The sequence below is a fragment of the Mytilus californianus genome, unplaced genomic scaffold (assembly GCF_021869535.1).
Source record: "Mytilus californianus isolate M0D057914Y unplaced genomic scaffold, xbMytCali1.0.p SCAF_8, whole genome shotgun sequence".
NCBI lineage: Eukaryota > Metazoa > Mollusca > Bivalvia > Mytilida > Mytilidae > Mytilus > Mytilus californianus.
Window position 1 is genome coordinate 40,219,772 of NW_026262734.1, and position 20,591 is coordinate 40,240,362.

Below are 20,591 nucleotides of genomic sequence, written 5' to 3' on the forward strand. Positions count from 1 at the left end.
GTGTATTATAATCCATGACCTAAAGTAAAGAACAGCCTAACGTTTAAGTACTGAAACATAACACCCGTTAAATAATGTTACAGTTCAAATATTTAGTTTACATCCTTCAACGATGTCAAAACACTTATTTCACCGCCTTAGCACTTATTTCTGGGAGGGCATTCAAAGTACACGTGTGTTCATTGTGCGACAAGCTTCAGCTTTTTATCCTTGTACCTTAAAGGAAAATCCTACCGCTTTCGTGTAAATGTGACGTAGTATATTTGTAAATTCTGCCTGATATTACGCCATCCTCTTATTCAATGTAAACATTCTGTGTTACAGACTGGTTAAATAATTATATTGTAAAAAACGCATCATAGATTTCCAATATAACAGGAGATGTGGTATGATTGTTAATGAGACAACAATCCATCAGATACCAAATGACGTGGATATGAGCATTTATGGGTCGTTGTAAGGCCGTCAATAATGAGCAAAACCCATACTGCAGAGTAAATTATAAAAGGCCCGACATAACAAAGAGCAAAATAATTCAAACTAGAAAACCAACGGTCTGGTTTATGTACAAAACAATAAACGAAAAACAAATATAATATACAGCAACAGACGACAACTACTGAATTACTGGCTCTTGACCTTGGACAGGAACATACAGTATGTGACGGGGTTAAACATGTCTGTTGGTGCTCAAACACGTTAAAGAGTTGTGTCCCTTACTCTATAGCCATTTAAGATCCAGTGTACGAGTTCATTATTTTATACACAGGAATATGAATAGGTAAGAATTAATACAAACACAATTTCAAATATGCAAGAAGTTTATTAAAGATAGAAAATGACATATATTTCAGAGTACCAAGAAGAATTTACAACATGGTTAAATAATAATAAACATAATAAAAAACCAAACAAAGAAACAATTTTTCTTTATGCTAAATAAGCGAAACAGTTTTTTTTAAAGTCATGAGTGCCGAAAGAAAAAATATATATTGGCATAAAGATTACAATTTTGCTAATGTGGACATACATATCATTTAATTGATTACGCATATTGGTAATTAATTGGTAAAATTAACTGGTTAAATCATGGGAAGAACATAATACTGTCAATTGTAAAATAAACCAATAGTCCCTAAGACCCTTAGATCAATTGTTGAACATGTATTTTTTTCTCCTTAATTACCTCAACGATTATTTGGATTCAAACTGAATAGATAACAATGTGTAATTCTACAAATATAACAATTGGTACCAGTAACGTTTGAAAAAGTTTTTTTGTAGATACGTTAGATACAGATGAGAAAGAATATATTTAGGTTGTTAGGATTGTCTGGGGGTCCGTGGTCCGTTGTCAAGCTCAGTTTACATGATTTTCAGTGCGTCCTTGATTGATAGCGGGATACAGTCGTAGACGTTAATCTGAAATATAAACATAAAGCAAATATTTTTTATCTAAAGCCACGCTTCATTAAAAATTAAAGATGGAATGTTAAATACATTCAAATACTCGTCAATCTAATTGAAGTTTGAATATGTTGGTTGACGAAAAAAAAAACATTATTTCATAAAAGAGACCAAGAAATATGGTAGCCATCGAAATAATTTTTTAACATAAATCAGGCTGTTGTTTTTCTCATTTGAATTGTTTCCCATTTCGTTATGCCGAGACCCTTTAAAGCTTACTATACATGGTATGAGTTTTGTTCATTGTTCATGTTGTTGGAGGCCGTACGGTGTCCTATAGTTGAAGGCAGTACGGTGACCTATAGTTGTTTATATCGTCGTCCCTTAGTCTGTAGTGAAAAGATTTCTTGATGACAATCAATGCCACATCTCTTTATTAAAGTCTACTTAATATATGCAGTAACAAATGTCTTAAGATTAAATTACCTCTTTTATGCTGCCATCCAAGAAACCCACTGAGGTATTTCTAATAGTTGGACGCCCAAAAACCAACCCTGTCTGCCTTCGCTGTATCCAACCTGATTTTAATAAAAATAAGAACAAGTTACTGTATTGGATTTTTTTTCACAAATTCATTGAAAAAAATTATGATTTTTCGTACATGTCTAGTTAAATTTTCAAAGAAATAAGTATTTTAAATTGATCAATTTAAATTTTTTGAGCTTAAAATAGTTATTTGGGCTTTCGTATATTATAGAATTTACTCATTGTTGAAGGCCATACGCTGACTTATTATAGTTGCTTACATTCACATCCTTTGATCGCTGGAGGTGGATAATTGTCTAATTGGTATTCATATCACATCTCTGTATTTTTTGTTTAACATTATCGACTCCTATTGGTTAAAAAAATCATTGTGCTTGCCTTTCAATAGAATCATGGTAATTTTAATATCAGACAAATGACATTACAATGAATGCTGGGAAAATCATCATCACCACCATTGTTATTATAGATGCAGTAGTCGTTAACAGGGTAATGTACTTGCCTGTCAAAGGTACAGATTTCTCATTGCCGTCAGCCTTCAATGCAAAATTGTCCCCATCATATGCAAAGGTGATGGGAATATATCCCTTATAGCCACTTGTGGAAGACTAAAATGAAAACGTTCGATAAATTCATATTATAAACATGATAAATGAAAATTGTAGTTTGCATTTTTATAAAAGTATGGAAGATGCAACCAAACGATAACCACATCTCAAAGTCATTATTCAGATTTCAACAATACACCAGTATCTTTACAATAAGTCAAGCTCTAAATCGTTTTGAGTCTAAAAGATTTGTGAATAAATCCAACATGCAGGATCCGAGATTATTACAAAATCCACTACACGAAAAATATTGAACAAATCAATATCAAATTGACGACAATCTTCAAATGATTACCAATAGATATTACCGAGTGTCTGACACAAACACCACAGGTTGAATACTGTATGTTGACCTGTAGATGTATTCTGTATTTTGTGACGTTCGTGTATTAATTTGTGTCGTTGGGTTGCAGTCTTATTGATATATAACCCACATTTCCTTTTTTATGAATATGCAATTTGAGCATTGGTTTAGTCGTGTTTCAAACTATTATGACAAAAAACAAATTAAAAAGCAATATACTCGATTAATCGATTTAAGATTTCGCATAAGATTACTGTTAAAAATGGATAACATACCACTGTACTGGAGATTGTCTCGTTATATTCGGTTCCTCTATCAGTGAGTGTATGCAGCTCCGCGATGAATGTGTACTTGTTTGGTTCTTTCTTGACTTGTAGAGACATAGAAGGCGAGCATTGGTCCTCCTCCAGTACCGCGTCGCTATGGAGACAATTCAACAGGATTTGTTCAGTTTTAGATCCCTTCTTTCCGGTAAATGGAGTCAGTTTCACACTCATCTCGATCCCTAATGAGTCCATGAATTCATGATTGGCAAGACGCCATATGTTGACATGGGATTTTGAATTGTAGGTTATAGCATCTGGCTCAGAGGTCAAGTCTAAGTTTGAATTTCCATATGGTAAAGCCATGTCTTTCTGCCAATAGAACTGACCATTCGAACCTTGGGTAATGATTGCACTACAAGCTGAAAAATATATTCATGCCATGTCTTTGGTAAGTATTAAAAAGCAGTGGCTGTAATTTTGACTGAGTGTTATATATAAATACGTATTAACGTATAATATGCCCGTATATGTTAAATCAAAGATGCATATATACATTATAACGTAGAACAACTATCATACAACTTAGACATTTGTCATGTCATAAAATCTTTTTTCAACCTACAACTTTTATCCCAAAATTGGTTGTGCCAAATAATGACATTTAATTGCCAATTTGTCACAAAAAAATTGTTTCAAGAAATTTCCCCATAAACTAGACAGTCTACATAAGACTTGTAGGGACATTCTATTTAAAAAAAAAATTTTATTTCTATTTTGACATTTCTAACTTCGAACTAGCTGCGGAACCGTAGCTCTTAGGTCCTCATGTTATTTTTTGACTATTTGCGGACCATAGAGCTACGGATTTTTCCTATTTCAAAACGTTCAGAATTGCGACCCAGGTTCAGGTCGCACTTATTTCCCAAAAATTTATTGATTATTGTCCATGCAAAGCTTATCAATATATATAGTTCGTTTCGTTAGACAATTTTCTAGGATATGACGTACCTATTTATGTTTGAATATTCATTTCCTTAACACTATTATCTAATTATTCCCATTTGTATACACTCTCCGCCTATTTTGTTCAGTCATATTGAATCTCGTCGTGACGTCACGAAAAACAAGAAAAGAAAACTCTAATATCCTCGATCTCCTATATTGGAGGTGAGGAACGCCTACGAAAAACAAGAAAAGATAACTCTTTTAATAAAACACGTGTTGGTTTGTTTACTTATTTCTAAGCGAGAATCGAGTGTTTTGAAGGCTTTACAACATTAATTCATACGAAATATTTAAATTGCTGGGAAGAATTATTATTTTCGTTAGTAAGTAACTTTAATTACACGTTATTTCATTCAAAAAGTCATAAAAATTTAATAAAAGACAACGTAAACAAACCAACACGTGTTTTCTTCCAAGAGTTATCTTTTCTTGTTTTTTTGTGACGTCACTACGAGATTCAATATGGCTGAACAAAATAGGCGGAGAATGTATACAAATGGGAATAATTAGATAATAGTGTTAAGGAAATGAATATTCAAACATAAATAGGTACGTCATATCCTAGAAAAATGTCTAACGAAACGAACTATATATATTGACAAGCTTTGCATGGACGATAAACAATAATTTTTTGGGAAATAAGTGCGACCTGAACCTGGGTCGCAATTCCGAGCGTTTTGAAATAGGAAAAATCCGTAGCTCTTTGGTCCGCAAATAGTCAAAAAATAGCATAAGGACCTAAGAGCTACGGTTCCGCAGCTAACTTCGAACTTGACATTCCTCATTTCCAAGTTCACATTTCTCACTTCCAAGTCACATTTCTCATTTCCGAGTTAAAAATTTTCAGGCCAAGAGAACAACCATGATACATTGTCTCAAAACATCCATTTTATTTGTACTCGGCTCGTAACAGAACATAAATTAACGACAAAGCAACGTTTTCTATCTGTTTTTATGCCTCGTACAAACACATTTTATATCTTCAGACAATGTATAGTTATTCTAAATATAATTTTACAAGAACGTAATTGAAAACGCCATTCAAAACTTACTTGTCTTTTTAGCAATTCCCTTTAAATCCAATACACACATACAGTCCAGATCTTTGTAAATTGTACCAGGAGCACAATTCCGTAGAAATTTCCTGTCGGCAAACCCCGGAACTCTCAGTATTTGGTAATATGTGGCAGGATCTTTAGAATTTTCCTCATAATCACATGCGGGCTCTGAAAAAAAGACATTAATTTTGCTGGTCAGAAAGTGAAATTGCTTCTGTTTAATTTATTCAGGACTTTTTTAAAACTTGGAATGATTGAGAGACTGTCATATTATATAGACACTTGTCCACTGATGAAGACTGTAGGTCGAACAATTGCGCTTCTATACTTGTATGTCTTTTAGTTATTTGTGTTGGACTTCTAGTCCTGTATATGCATGGAACATTTGTCACTGGACGTTAAGCAAACAAACAATCAATCAACTAATTCTGGCATACTATCATTAGTCTAAAACAAAAATTTAAACATTATACAGAACACAAGAGGGTTGCGATGCACAAGATTGATTAATTATTTACTATTCATATAAATATAGATTCTTCCACTGCATCGAGTGTGATACGATATTTATCCACTCGAGACAGTTAAATTTTTAAATATTTAAAATTTAACTGTCGAGAGTGCATAAATATCGTATTACACGAGATATGGTGGTGGAATCTGTTTCTCTAATGATTTTCAAACAATATGCAGGCAAACTTATTCCTTCTTTATGAATGATCTGCAAAAAGATGTGTTCTTTCTATGTGACGTCATCAGGCATGGTCGCCTTTTTTCATGCCGTCACAATAGGAAATTCAGAGGAAAGCAAGAAAATTCGACGTCATAATCGGATTTTAACCAATGAAGAACTGAGATCAAACGAACCACACGTTGATTAAATTTTTTTTTTTATACAATGGGTGCAGAAAGGGATAAATTGACGAAGAATTAGAGTAACATAACTATTCACTTACGATTAGGTATAAAATTGGATAAACAAATTTTAGATTGCCTGGTTTTGAAAAAAAAGTTCAGATGAAATAAGCAAAAATTGTCTTTGTCTGACACTCCAATTGTTTTGGAATTATAAATGCTTTCTCCTGCAGAGTTTTTATAAAAAATGTGAATTAGCAATATTCATACTTAAAGATGTATGCAATGAGATATACTTACTCTTACGCAGGGACGCTCTAACGGCACCATCACAATTCACACCGGAACATTTTGCTGATACTCCAACGACACATTTCTTTTGGGTATTATCATAATGTTGACCAGCTGGGCAGCACATTGGTTCAGGCAGGCCATCTTGACATTTCCAATACGATCTACAACCGACGTAGGGCAAAGTTGTCGCGTTTGTTTTCCCTTTACAGATACCTGTTGAAACATAATAGTTTGGTATTCGTTTAGCCTCCAAAATTGCAAATGCATGAACAAATAATGTTACACTATAAGGTATGGGCAAAATCTGGATTCAGAATATTTTTTTTTTGTCATCTGCTTGACCACAATATTTTTTTCATCAAATTGGGGATCAGAATATTTTTTTTAGGAAAAAAAACATAACCCCCTTCCCCCCTTGAAGTAAAATGGTTGTTTCCTAAACATTTTTTGATAAAACTGTTTTAGAATTTAGTAAAACATACGATATAACTTATTAAATTTAAATTAAAATCCTAATACATATTAAAATAACTAATATTCAAAGAAATGTCTGTCGTCAACCTACATATAGGTCTAGCGGGGGGGGGGGGGGGGGGGGGGGTATTCTAACTGAGGAGGTAAATGTTCAATATCAGTATACTATGTTTTCATGATACATTCTGTGCAATAAGTTGTTCTTTGTAAACAATGAATTGGTTACTTTTGCATCTTTAATGACAATTAGCCGTAAAAATCTTTTAGTTAATCTTGGATCTATTGAACAAATAAAAATATTTGGTATATAAAATGTGTGCATGATAGATTGCGTGCAATAGGCTATTCTTTTGCAAACAATGTTACATCTTCGTTTTTTTTTTACCACCAGCCGTAATAAACTTTCAGATAATCTTAGATCTATCGATCAAAAATGGAAACTACATTATTTATATTTGGAAAGGGATAAACTGTGCTAGACTGATTCCCTGTCCTTTATCCGGTTTACACTAATAAATATAACATGGTATAAAAGACTAATTCGGGCCCGGTTAAAAGAACATCCAAAGAAAGTACATATTTTGAACAAAATAGTTCCTTCGCATAGCTGTAACTTTTCAATAAGTATAATATTTGGGTAATTTTAATATCAAATGAAAGTTTAAGGACTTGGAATCACTGTTAAAAGTTTTTTTTGAATAACAAAACACTATATGAAATTTATATAAGATCAGAAGTACCTGCTTTTGTAAAACCAAACTTCAGGGAACCAGTGCGCTTTAAGATGCAATTAAAGGTTTTTTAACTTAAGACAAAATAGCTATGAATGCTTGAGGTTGCAGAATTTAACACATAGAAATCAATAAATTAGAGGTGTTATTCTAGGATCTAGATGGGGTTTACAGAATAGAGAATAATGAGCGAAAAATGCAGAATAAAGGACCCCAAAAAATAAAGAATAGAGTATAATTGGGTGCTAAAATATAAAAAAAAGAGTATAATTGGTGCTAAGATATAGAGAGTAAAGGACCAACAAAAATAAAGAATACAGAAAAATGGCCTAAAATTTAAGGAATACAGAATTGAAGGACCCCCTCAGACCCTCTTATTCCACAAGGGTGAATCAGATGCCCGTATATTGCAAGGGAGATAACCATCCTATTAATTTTGCTTACTGTATTGACATTCTGTATATTCAGATTTAACACAGGTCAGATCATCCTGAGACCAGAAGGTGCTAAAACCACACTGTTTGACCGCAGACGTCATTATCTTATTCCCATGGCTGTCCTCACTTGGATAACACACCACAAACTTAGAACAGTCGTACTTAAAATAGTTGTATCCGAATCCATTGTCTATTATACACCCTTCACACAATGGATCAATTATAACTGCAAAGAGAAAAAAAAATTATAGCTTTCTAGGTCACAAAAGCACTTTAAACCACAAAGACATTAACTGCACCTTCAAACTAAAAAAAAAAGGTACATTTTTTTGGCACAAACTATTCTTTTATCACCGTATTAAACGTATTCTTATGAATATGTTACATGCATCAACATCCAATGCAGATTTAGCAAGAAGAAGTACCTAGGGACTGTTTTCGCTTTTTCATTAAGATGCATCAATGTAACAATGTAAAACCATGTTAAACCAAGAGTAAAAAAATCGAAACAGTTTTCTAATCTAATATTCTTCGTTCAAACAAAGTTAATGTGTTTTTTTTTCTCGGTAAAACGCGAGTTGCACATGTTTGACGTCGTATTGTTTTTTGCAACATGACGCTGTTTATTCATTTAAGACACTAATCGGAACTTACTATATTGCTATAAGTAGTTAAAATGCTATTATAAACTGAAATTCTGACATCTGATTTTTTTTTTTGGGGGGGGGGGGGGGGATTGGCTGGTAGGGTCTTTATGGTTGGGGTCAAAATACCATGGCTTAGAAAAAGAGTTATAAAATCGTTTTCAACACATGCTTGTCATTCAAGACACTTTTTGCAGCAATATATTTAGTTACAAAAGTGTAAATGCTTTTTAAATTAAAATTTTGACATGAAAGTGGAGGGGGTTTAATGTTTCATAGTTAGTGGGGTCAGAATACCATGTTCAATTTGGTTTAGGATATTCATTGATGAAATTTTACAAAATATGAAAATTTTCAATATTTTGTCAAATTTGACTGGTTTTGCTCTAACTAATAATCTAATTTTATGCAAAAATCTATCAAATTGCAGTACTGAGCCATGATTGTTGACATTCATGATTTGGTACACGTTATGAAAAACGCCAAATCGATTTAACAACTAAAATTACACACACAAGGTGTATAATATTTTAGTGGAAAAAAAATGTTTTGGGAAACTGACCCTGGAATGAATGAAAAGGAAAATTGGTACTTCGTCTTTAAAATTGGCATACAGATACAAAAGTAAATTTAGGTAACAGTCTGGAAATAATAACAGTCATTTCGGGAAAATGATTAATTTGACATGAAATAAAATATGTTAACTAGAGGCTCTAAAGAGTTTGTGTTGCTCACGTGCATCTTCAACAATGGCAACTTTGGGATAACAATCATCATTAAAGGGCAAACACTCCATAAAGAGTTAATTGATTGTTTTTATCTGTCTATTATAGTTATCATGATAATAGGCAAACATGGTGAAATCATCATTTAAGGGCAACAATTCTTATAAGGAATTTCTGACGATTTAGTCAAAGTTGACTTATTTCTTAATCTGTCTTACTATCATTTTAATGTAGCTATACATATCTCTATCTATCTATCTATCATTATAGTTTTCAAAATAAAAAGGAAAAAAAAATGCAAAAAATGGTAAAAACCGTCATTTAAGGACAATAACTTCTTTGAAAGTCGATAAACTATTTCAGCACTTATTTTGTCACATAATTTGTAGATCTGGTCTTGCTGATCAAATTTAATTGTCATTTAAGGGTCTTATAACTTCTAACAAGAGTCAACTGACGATATCGAACATTTAACTTATTTGTAGATCCTGTCTTGCTGATCACTTTTGCTATTCAAAGTTTATATTTATCTAATAGAGTTTTCAAGATAATGGTCAAACACCCAAACAAATAGTAAAAATCGTCATAAATGGGCTATAACTCCAATAAGAAGTTGACTAACGATTTCGGCCAAGTTGATTTATTTATATATTTTGTCTTGCTAATTTATTTTATATGAAAGGTTTCTCTTTATCTATAGTAGTTTTCAAGATAAAAGGCTAAATTGAAGGAAAACAATATGGTAAAATTCTAATGTAACGACACAAGAGATAGATCTCAACATTCTGAACATTTCTGTCACTGTCAGATTTTCTGTATCTTTGGCGATTTTCAAGATAATAGACAAACTTGCATTTCACATTATGTTCTATAGACAAAACTTGCATCCCCCTATGTTATATTTTTAGTCATGTCGGCCTTGTTGGTTGGCAGCAAGGGTCGTCCGACACAATTTTTAACCTAGATGCCCTAAGGATGATTTTGGATGAGTTTCATGCAATTGGTTATGATTGGTCCAATAGTTTCAGAGGAGAAGATTTTTGTAAAAGTTAACAGACGACGACGAAAGCATAGTGATGTATTGTTACACCTCAAAACTGTTTAACATATTGTTGATTGATGTAGCCATATTTCACTTCTTTCAGAATATACCATGTATGCAGTTTCATGAGAAGAAAATTAAAATCTACTTACTTTTTTCTGGATCATCATAAATCAGTGGAGCTGGTGTGGTCGCCATTTTAGGCATAACTTAAAACATGAAACATTGCATTAGTTACTAACTACACACAAAAGTTATATTTTTTCATTCAAAAAAAAAGAAAAAAAAAAGAAATAGACATTAAAATATAACATAGAGGTTTTTGTGCTCATATAGCCTTTTCATTGTAAAACTCAAAAAGTCGATTTAGACGACAACAACTGATCATTCATTAATTTTACTTAAATATTTTTTGATAAATATAAAAAACGTATATCATACCATTAAGGTGCAGAGAGTTAATAGTTAAAAGCTTACCCCTGCAAGATAAATTCATTATTTCAGTAAGAATCGTCTTGTTTTCCAGTTGTCGGAAATTATCAATGAGCTTCACTAAGCTTTTGTCTCCGGCTATTGCCTCTAGTTCAGCTTCATCACTCTCTCTGATGCCAATTCCGATTGCAACAAGAGTTATTCCTTCGCCTCTTGCTTGAACAGCTTCTTTTTTTGTATCATTTGGGTAACTCGATTCTCCATCAGTGATAATAACACCTACTCGAGTACGTGAAGTCTTGAGAAGCCTTTGTCTCATATAAGCAATGGCAAGATCTGTCCTGGTGATATTTCTAGGGTGATTGAAATTTGATATTCTACTTTTTACAGCGCCAGAATTGTCAGATGGAGAGAAATATTCTGGAATAATAGTACTAAATACCATTGCGCCAACTCGCACTTTGTTTGGGCCAAACTCAAAGGATTCGATAATTTTAAGTGTAAAATTAATCATTTTCTGGAAATCTTCCCTGTGAATACTTTCCGATCCGTCTAAAGCAAACACAATATCTCCTGGACCTTGGCATGGTGTTACTTAAATAGAAAGATAGCGAAAAAATATTAAGCAACATCTGTTGACTATGATAAGAATATCAATTGGCTTTAGACGGTTCTATGCTTTATATGAGTTTTTAAGTCCATACATTGAAACAATTCTTATTTTCCACCTCGAAAACTTCTTAAAATGGCAAAAGATGGAATATTATGGCAAGCCGTTTGACTATTTATTCTAACTTCAAGATATCTCATATAATATATAAGATATCTTATATAATCTTGTTTTAAAAAGATATCTTATATACTTTATAAGATATCTCATATATTTTATAAGATATCTTATATAGTTTATAAGATATCTCATATAGTTTATAAGATATCTCATATCATTTATAAGATATATTATAAAAAAAAAATTATGAGATATCTTATACATTATATGAGATATCTTTTTAACTATGTAAGATATCTTATAAAATATATAAGATTTCTTATAAACTAAATGAGATATCTTATAAACTATATGAGATATCTTATAAAGTTTATTATATATCTTGAAATTAGAATAAATAGTAAAACGGCTTGTCATAGATTATGTTCAGTTTGAGTATTTTCAGACTTTCTTGATAAAAATATAAAACAAATACAGAAATCTGTTTGTGTGTCGCAATGCTGCTGTTGCTGTCTTATTAACCTTTACTTCATAGTTCTTTTCATATTATATTTGTACCTAGTAAAACAAAATTTCCAAAAACGAATCTTGAAACAATGAAAGAATTATCTAAATATATTAAGTAATATGTATGTGACGTAATCTATGAGGTAATGATATCTACTATTCTAAAACACATGGCATCTGCCGACCGTTTTGAATCTTGCTTGGGATCGTGGGACGGTTTAGGGGAATACAGCTCTATTAGTTTGTGCTACATAGGGGAGTTGGGGGAACAACAAGTACACACAATGAAACTGTGCTACATAGGGGAGTTGGGGGAACAACAAGTACACACAATGAACTGTGCTACATAGGGGAGTTGGGGGAACAACAAGTACACACAATGAAATCGAACTCTATATAAGGTGTATTTCAAGACATATGATGCAAAGTGTTAACGCAGCACATATGTTACAGAAAATAACAAATACAAAAAGTATAACAAGAATACTCCAAGGTAAATTCAAAAAAGGGGGAAGTCCATAAAACTGACAAAATCAAACGTTATCAACCAACGGTACGAGTGAAAAACAACTGTCATATTCTTAAGTTGGTATTTTCCATAGTTAACTTTGAAACTCCCAACTTGTATGACAGTTGTATATAGTTCCGTTATATTGCCAAAAATATAAGTGTGAAAGCCAGAATGAACTCAGACAATTTCTTTGCCATACGTCAAAGGAGTTTTTTGTAAACTGATACACCTTGAAAAATAAACAATGATATTCGATTGTTCCTGCATAAAATACTTTATTTATCTTAACCTCATTGATAGGATTGGTCACAATGTGGCCTTAACATGCGTTCTCAGACTGTTATCAGATAAACTGGTATAATTATATTTAGAATTTAATTTTTTATTATACATTACAAATTGAATTAAACAGATCATGAAACTGCAATAACCATGATAAGATTGATCTAGTCTGCCCAATTTCAATTTGTAAGTTTTTTTTTATGATTAAAGCATGGTAAAATATTATTTTTGAAATTAAAATGGATAGGAATGAAAGTGTAGTCAAGATTGTAGTCCCAGATTTTTGCTAACTCATACAATTACTTATATAGGGTGAAAAAAGAGAACATATAGAATTTCACCAAATCTGGTTTGTCTCAGAGATTTAAATGAAATTAACTCAAATACAAAGTTTTATGAATATTTCATTAAGATTGAGAAAATCCTGGGCCTTAACTATGATGACTCAGCATTAATTCACAGTTTACAGTATGCATAGTTTACTTAAAGGCCTGAATTCAAAATAAATTCTTAATGTATGCATATTTGTAATTTGAATTGTTTAGAAGTGCTTATATTTACTCTTCGCAGTCATTGAAACTCATAGATCCTTCCTGAATATTGTTTTTGGGATGTTTTTGTTCTGTCGATAACCCAAAAGTAAGCCGTAACAACTGAATGTGCTTTTTTGTGACTGCGGCATAAAAAAATAAAAGCTAGAAATACTAAAATACCTCAATAAAACTAACAATAGTGTGTTCTATCCCATTCTATTTCAAAGATTTGATCTAATTTTTTTTTTATTTCAATCCTTTGAATTTTAGTTTGGTCTTATGAGTCTAGGCATGAAAAAATCAAATATACAACATATTCGCAAAAACAATTTCAGTCATGGTAATTTTCAAGTGTTTCTTCTGAGAGTTGCCCTTCATTGTTAATGTTCCTTAAGTATCTGTTTTACTATTTCAATGTAAAACAGTGTCCATATTCGCCAACCAAACAACAGTACATAATTTAAGATTTTTTTAATGGCATCTGCGCCTGCAGGCACTCTGCACATGTTAATATTATAAAAGTTCGCTTATCAGACAACACAAGTCTGTGTCCACACTTGTATTAGTGAAAAAAAATAAATATAAATATAAACTAATCAAGTGTTCTCATTTTCAGTTTTATAACATAGAGGACATAGCTTAACGTTAAGTATATATATTGATGAGTAAAACCTCAAGCTGGATAATTATCGAAGATAAAATACTAGTATCATCCGGTGAAAGAAGGTGTGTGCAAAACTACTGATAAATTGTACAAAAACCCTGTACGATATTGTTCAAAATTACAACTCGTACACAACATATATAACGTAAAAACATTACGGACGCTGGGCATAAAGAAATAACATAAAAAATGTGGTGCACACTGAAAAATCCGCGTAGCGTGTTATTTAAAAGTGTGCACCACATTTTTTAGATTATTTCGAATAGACAGAACAAAATATTACAGTCTTTCCTAATGATTTAATTCTTAATTCCATTTTAAAGGAGTAAGTCATGAAAAAAACGTGATGACGTCACGGTCACATGACAAAATTATGTCTATGAGCTGATAGACCAAAAACTTTCAGCCAATCAGAAGACGTGTTACATCCAAAATTAAATTATTGTAAAATGGTTGTATCCTTTTACTTCTTTGCAAAAAAGACATGCATTTACTATATTAGATCTGTTGTGATCCTTTATAAGGCTTGATATAACATTAGACATATTCTCACATTATTTTCTGCAAGATTATCAAATACATATCTTGAGGTGAAAAGACTGTATTGATTGTGTATTTTACAAATTAAGAGTGTATTTGTAATAGATTTTTGGTCACATTATATTCTGTAATTTGTTAACATAACATTGAAAGACAGTTTTGAACTTACAGTTATGTGTGAAATTTGTTTTGTGCTGAAGGCATTACTGTGACTTTGAGAAAAAAAACCAAGAATGTGTCCATAGTACACGGATGCCCCACTCGCACTATCATTTTCTATGTTCAGTGGACCGTGAAATTGGGGTCAAAACTCTAATTTGGCATTAAAATTAGAAAGATCATATCATAGGGAACATGTGTACTAAGTTTCAAGTTGATTGGACTTCAACTTCATCAAAAACTACCTTGACCAAAAACTTTAACCTGAAGCGGGACAGACTGACGGACGAACGAACGAACGGACGAACGAACGGATGCACAGACCGATAAACATAATGCCCCTAGGTTGGGCATAAAAAAAAAACAGCGATACAAGCGTTGCTCTTTTGCTTAGGGTTTTATCAGAATGATGTGTGTTGGGATTTTATTTGCCATAAATTAATACACAGTATCTATTCTTTTCCATTTATAAGCTGAATTAAACTATTGTGAAATTAATATTGTCTGAATAATGGGAACACATTGTAAAAACATCAGCATGCTATAAAAATTTAGATTACACCTATTGAGGCATTATATTTATAAAGTTAATGCGGTAGAGTTGGTTCTATGCAGCCATTGCCATTTAATATTTCAGTAGTTTGAGTTATGGGTCACAATTATTGCTGCTTGAGAGGGTACGACTAATATTTACCAGCTTCATTACTCATCTTTATCTTACAATGCTTGGTTGTTGTTTTTTCTTTAAATAAAAACACGTTTATCTAAGACATTTAATGTTAACAAATATGAAAATAAACTTCATATGAAGCAATGTAGCTTTATACAGATGAAAATCACTTTGGTGCATTCCGTATGGATTAATTTGTTTATCTTAGTATGCTTGATTGATAAATAATTGTGTTTGTAATACAGTTTATGAATAAATACAGTCAGCAATAGCAGTAAGTTACGGATTCAGGAGGGTGAAGTGGGTAAAGGGCGCACGCCCAACCTTTGACTGGAAAGTATTTATGTTTTCTTTAACATAAATTTTTTTTATATCTTATATATCTTAGGTTTTCGGGAATCATGCCAACTACAAAAATCATGGATCCGCCCCTTGCAATGGAGGTTTAGAGGTATGACAATCGGAAACTAATACAATATATAAATTGATTTCAAGTGAAGAACTTACCCATGGCACCGTTTACAACTGTAAATAATAGAACAGGAATAAACAACAACATCATTTTCTGTCTTTTGTCCTAAAAAGGAAATAAAGAAAATTGCAACATTTCACTTTTGATCACAAAAAAGACACTACAGTTTTAGTTAAAATTACTCTTGCCTTACTTTTGACTTTGCCTTAGCATTGCTATTTTGAAGGGGTGAGGCTTCAGCGTAGATTTGGATAGTTACTTTAATTTTGAAAAAGATCCAAAGGTAATAACTTATTACACAAGAAATAATTTCTTGACCTCAAAGTATCTAGTTTTTGTTGTTCAAAGAAAATAGATATCAATACATTTCGGTGCACACACTTTCACCAAAAATAGATAGGTTTCAATATCATCTAGGCGTTATTTTAGTTTGAGTTATTTCCCTTGATCGCATTTGAGAGGCGTAAATGACTGATTTTCTAATTTGAATAACCAAATTGAAAGATGTGTGTCTAATAGGATTCTTTTTTGGCAAAAAATGACCTTGCATTTCAACTTTATCCTAAAATAAAAAAAAAAAACACAATTTGGTTCTCCAATGGATTTCAATAGCCTTAATGCTAGGTAAAACAAATCTCTTCATTATAGTACATTTGTCCAATATCAGCACTTTTTCTGACGCAGTCAGTATTAATTTCGGTTTGTGACCCATTTATAAAGAACGCTTCACTATGGTAACGGCATGTATGATGTCACAAATCTTTAATCTGATTGGACGAAATAACGGAATTGAACAAAAACAAACAAAAAAAGATATAATGGTACAATAAAAGGAAAACATTACGGACAAAAAATCAATCCATATAAATAAAAAATAGATTCAGGTATAGAAGGTGTCATTATCACCACTGTCAAATTGTTTGGATTTTGTAGGCTTAGCCTTTAATACATGAGTAGGTAAATATCACTGACAGGTTCATTAGATCTACCATGTCAATTAGGCTATTAAGATCTATTAATAGCTTGAGAGCTATAAATATATCTTATCGACTAAAACTTCCAAGGCGTGATAATAATCTCAGAGAGTACACAATATTATACTTGAAATCTGGGACTATTGATATATTCATATAAATATGATCGTGTGCATTGAACGGACCTAAAAGCTCTGAGAAAACCTTGGTTGCAACCTACGATCCAATACGTTTTGTAACAAAAAGGTGAATTTTGAATTACTTGAACAAAACAATACTGGATCAGGAATGGCGGCTAAAGTATATTCGGCAAAAGAATTTAAAATAATGGAAAATTAGGCCAGAAATAATGTTACAATACATATTACATGTATAATGCATAATAAAGGGGTAATATTTTCGTAACTTATTATGTGAGGTGTCTAAAAGAAGTTATTTTGTATTAATAATAATATCCTAATGTCTATGTAAATGTGATTTGTAGTATTTTGGACTGATTAAAAAACCCACCAAAATCTTAAGGCCAATTTAAATCTTTCGTGAACCTACTATTCCTTTACCTTATTAATATTTTAAGCCTATCCCCTGAAGACACAGGCGTTACAGTATTGAGTATTTCCTCGGCTACCCCTCTCAAGACACACCCCGCTAAGTAGCAAGTTCCCCCTTGTTTGTTTTACTTTGGGTTTATTGACCTTCATCGTTTAACATTGTTTGGTTTCCATCACTACAGGTGATGAATAATTCTAGATTTGAACACATGACGCATTTACTTAATCTTTTTTCTTGTAATTTTTATCTAACCTTTGGTTTAGTGTATTCAACATTTCCATTTATTCAGTGTAAAGTGTAAGTACTTTTTGTCAAGCCAGACCTCTTAAAGTTATTAACTGTGTTTAAAAATCAAAGGATTGCAAACATGGACAGGCTTATATCAATTTTGATAAAAGTTTTTAAAATTTGATTTATGCTAACACCTAGATCACGTGATCACGAAAAACCGAAAGAAAAAGGAGACGCTGATCGTTGTCGAGTGAAAAAAAAACATAGAACAAAAGCCAGAAAGAAAGCCAAAGATATAGAAATAATGAAACCAATAGATATTAAAATTGAATGACGTCAGATGCTTGCAAAGGTAAGTAGACACAAACTAGTGTGTTAATTATCTCCGTAATGTTGATCGTTGACAGTCAATATTCAAAACTCCAATGAACAGAAACCGCCTTGATTTAAAATCAATACAGGAAACATGTGACAAATTAATAACACTAGATAACATTTCCTAATAAAGAATCAATATGTCAATACAAAAAATAATCATCTTTTTTTCTATATTTGCCGGACCATGAATAAAAATCAATAGTCAGCTCCATATAACAACTATACATTAAACATACAGTTGACAAAAATGAGAGTATATTTAACCATTCTTGGTTTTAATTGATTTTTCATCGGGCGGTCTTTTCTGCGCATGTCAAATATCTCTCATTTTTGGTGGCCTTTTGTTTTTTGCGTGTACGTATATTTACATTATCGCAATTTGCCTGGAAAAATTAAATTATCATTGTATTTTCCCTATTTTTCAATGTTTTGAGGCTTTTAAGTTTTTATACACGTATTTGACCATGAAAAGGCCACTGAAGAATAATGCAATATGCTAATATTAGATTATGCTAACTTTACATTAATACATATAATAGTTCTATGCAGCCAAACAATACAATTCGACATATTTAGATCATAATCTAAATGTATCTAAATGTTTGATTATGGAAGTAATGGGGAATCACCTAACACTGAACTCGAAAATAGAACTGTACATTAAGGGACGTCCACTTGATTTTCAATTTTTGGGAATTGCAAGATATGTCTTTGCGCATGGAATATTCGGTTCCATCTGTTTTTGTTTGAATGGCTTATTTGTTTTCTTACTTTTATACACAACTATTTCCTGCATTGTTCTGCATTTTCTTGTGGAGAATACTCACTTCCATCCTATCTTAGGTTAAAGTTATTTTTTTAGTTATTACAAATTCAGAATATTCATTTCTAAAATCGTCCTACCCCCTCTCCTCCCTTCGAATTAAAGACATAATAATGGCAAAGTGATAGACCTTTTTGGTACGTTAATTTTTTTTATCAGATGCTTACGAAAGTATGAAATATTTATGACTTACAATGAAGTAAAAACGCAAATGACAATGTTTCGTTGCAATTTTTGTTTAAATGTTGATGTTTTTTTTTACTCCAAATTTATCTTCTATTCCCGAACAGAACCAATCAATCATTTCATTAACTCTCAAGCACTATTTCGTATCCTTTAAACTTGTTCTCACCCCACAACAGAGTAAACGTCATTGCAAATGCATTGATATATATAGTGTTTAGCTCGTGCTAAATGAATGCCGCATGATACACCCCACAAACCTGTACATTTACATGTATTGTCCGACTTTTCTTTTTATCTTTCGGTTTGTTTCTTAATCGGAACTGTTATGCGGTCTAGGCGGATTATTTTACTGGATGTTCGTGCCAACCACAAGGGTTGGAGCTCGTATAAGTCTGTCGGAGACTAATTAGGATACAGTTCAGATTTGCAAGCTTTGAAAGTTTAAATTGAAAAGTATTCTGAAGAGTCTTCTTTTAATTTTGAGTTGACCTGGGGATGAAATTGTTTTGTTATAAATTAGTCCGTTAGTTTTCTCAATGGAATTGTTTCATATTTTTCATGTCTGGGCCTTTTATAGCCGACTAGACGGTATGGGTTTTTTCTCATACTGAAGGCCGTATGGTTGCCTATAATCATGATAATTGCTTACATCCACTTCATTTGAACTTTGGTGGATAGTTATCTCAATGGCAATCATACCACATATCCTTATTTTTATCTGGTGAAACTAACAGATATTTCGGTTATTAGTACCCAGTATGGGAAAAGGTTTATAAGATTTTTCGTAAGTTTAGATTTTTCGTAAGTTTAGATTTTTACATGTATATAATCGAACAAACTAATGTTGTAAATTGATGTTTAGTTCTTGTTTACATTGTTTTTGCGATCTTAGTGATATTTTGCTGAACTTCTCACTTTATTCGGTTGCATAGATTAAGATAAGTTTTATATCAATAATTGCTTTCTTTAGGTTAGTAAGATGTTACCTGTTCATAGTATAATATACTTCAATAAATGAAATTAAAAATATTTGACAAAAAATATCTTACCAATGCCTTCACAGGAGCTTCAGACAAGTCTCGAAGAATAACAGAAAATCAATTCTGACACGTAAAAAAAGGAAACTTGATATAACGAATAAAACGTATGTGCATATGTTACATTCTTATATCACGCTATGTCAAAGTTAAATGTTCACAATATATACTTCCTAGAACTGAACAATCCATATTCCTTGCATTGCAATATATTTCAAATTATGTAATGCAAGATACGGTTTACTGATTCTGTATTGATTAGTTATTAAAAAACTTAATTTCTTTCTTTCAATTTAAGGATTTTTTTTATTCTATTTTTGATTTATTAAATCATAAAGAAATACACATATGTTCCCATATATGTCACAAAGAACGGAACACTGAAAAGATTATAATATCTTGAAACCTTTGTATGAGTTTACCTAAATGAGAGTTAAAAAGAGAGGCGGAAGATACCAAGGGGACAAACAAAACACATAAGTCGAAGGCAAACTGACATCGCCATGGCAAAAAC

At 31.9% G+C, this 20,591-nt stretch overlaps 1 protein-coding gene across 1 annotated transcript; it reads right to left on the reverse strand.

The window, feature by feature from the left end:
* Positions 1 to 803: 803 nt before the first annotated feature.
* LOC127710736 (protein PIF-like) lies at positions 804 to 20,238 on the reverse strand. Its single transcript, XM_052216688.1, has 11 exons — positions 20,090 to 20,238; positions 15,932 to 16,001; positions 10,874 to 11,422; positions 10,549 to 10,605; positions 7,993 to 8,211; positions 6,350 to 6,556; positions 5,189 to 5,362; positions 3,141 to 3,550; positions 2,456 to 2,561; positions 1,894 to 1,985; positions 804 to 1,422 (listed from the first exon to the last, which is right to left on the reverse strand). Exons 2-11 carry the CDS (start codon positions 15,984 to 15,986, stop codon positions 1,366 to 1,368), a joined length of 1,926 nt encoding a protein of 641 aa, XP_052072648.1. The 5' UTR covers positions 15,987 to 16,001; positions 20,090 to 20,238; the 3' UTR covers positions 804 to 1,365.
* Positions 20,239 to 20,591: the final 353 nt, after the last annotated feature.

Coding starts and splice junctions, on each gene's coding strand:
- LOC127710736 (XM_052216688.1), bottom strand. CDS start 15,986: ATGATGTTGTTGTTTATTCCTGTTCTATTATTTACAGTTGTAAACGGT. Junction 5,363..6,349: donor TAGAGCGTCCCTGCGTAAGA/GTAAGTATATCT, acceptor TCTTTTTTTCAG/AGCCCGCATGTGATTATGAG. Junction 2,562..3,140: donor AGACAATCTCCAGTACAGTG/GTATGTTATCCA, acceptor TTTTCATTTTAG/TCTTCCACAAGTGGCTATAA.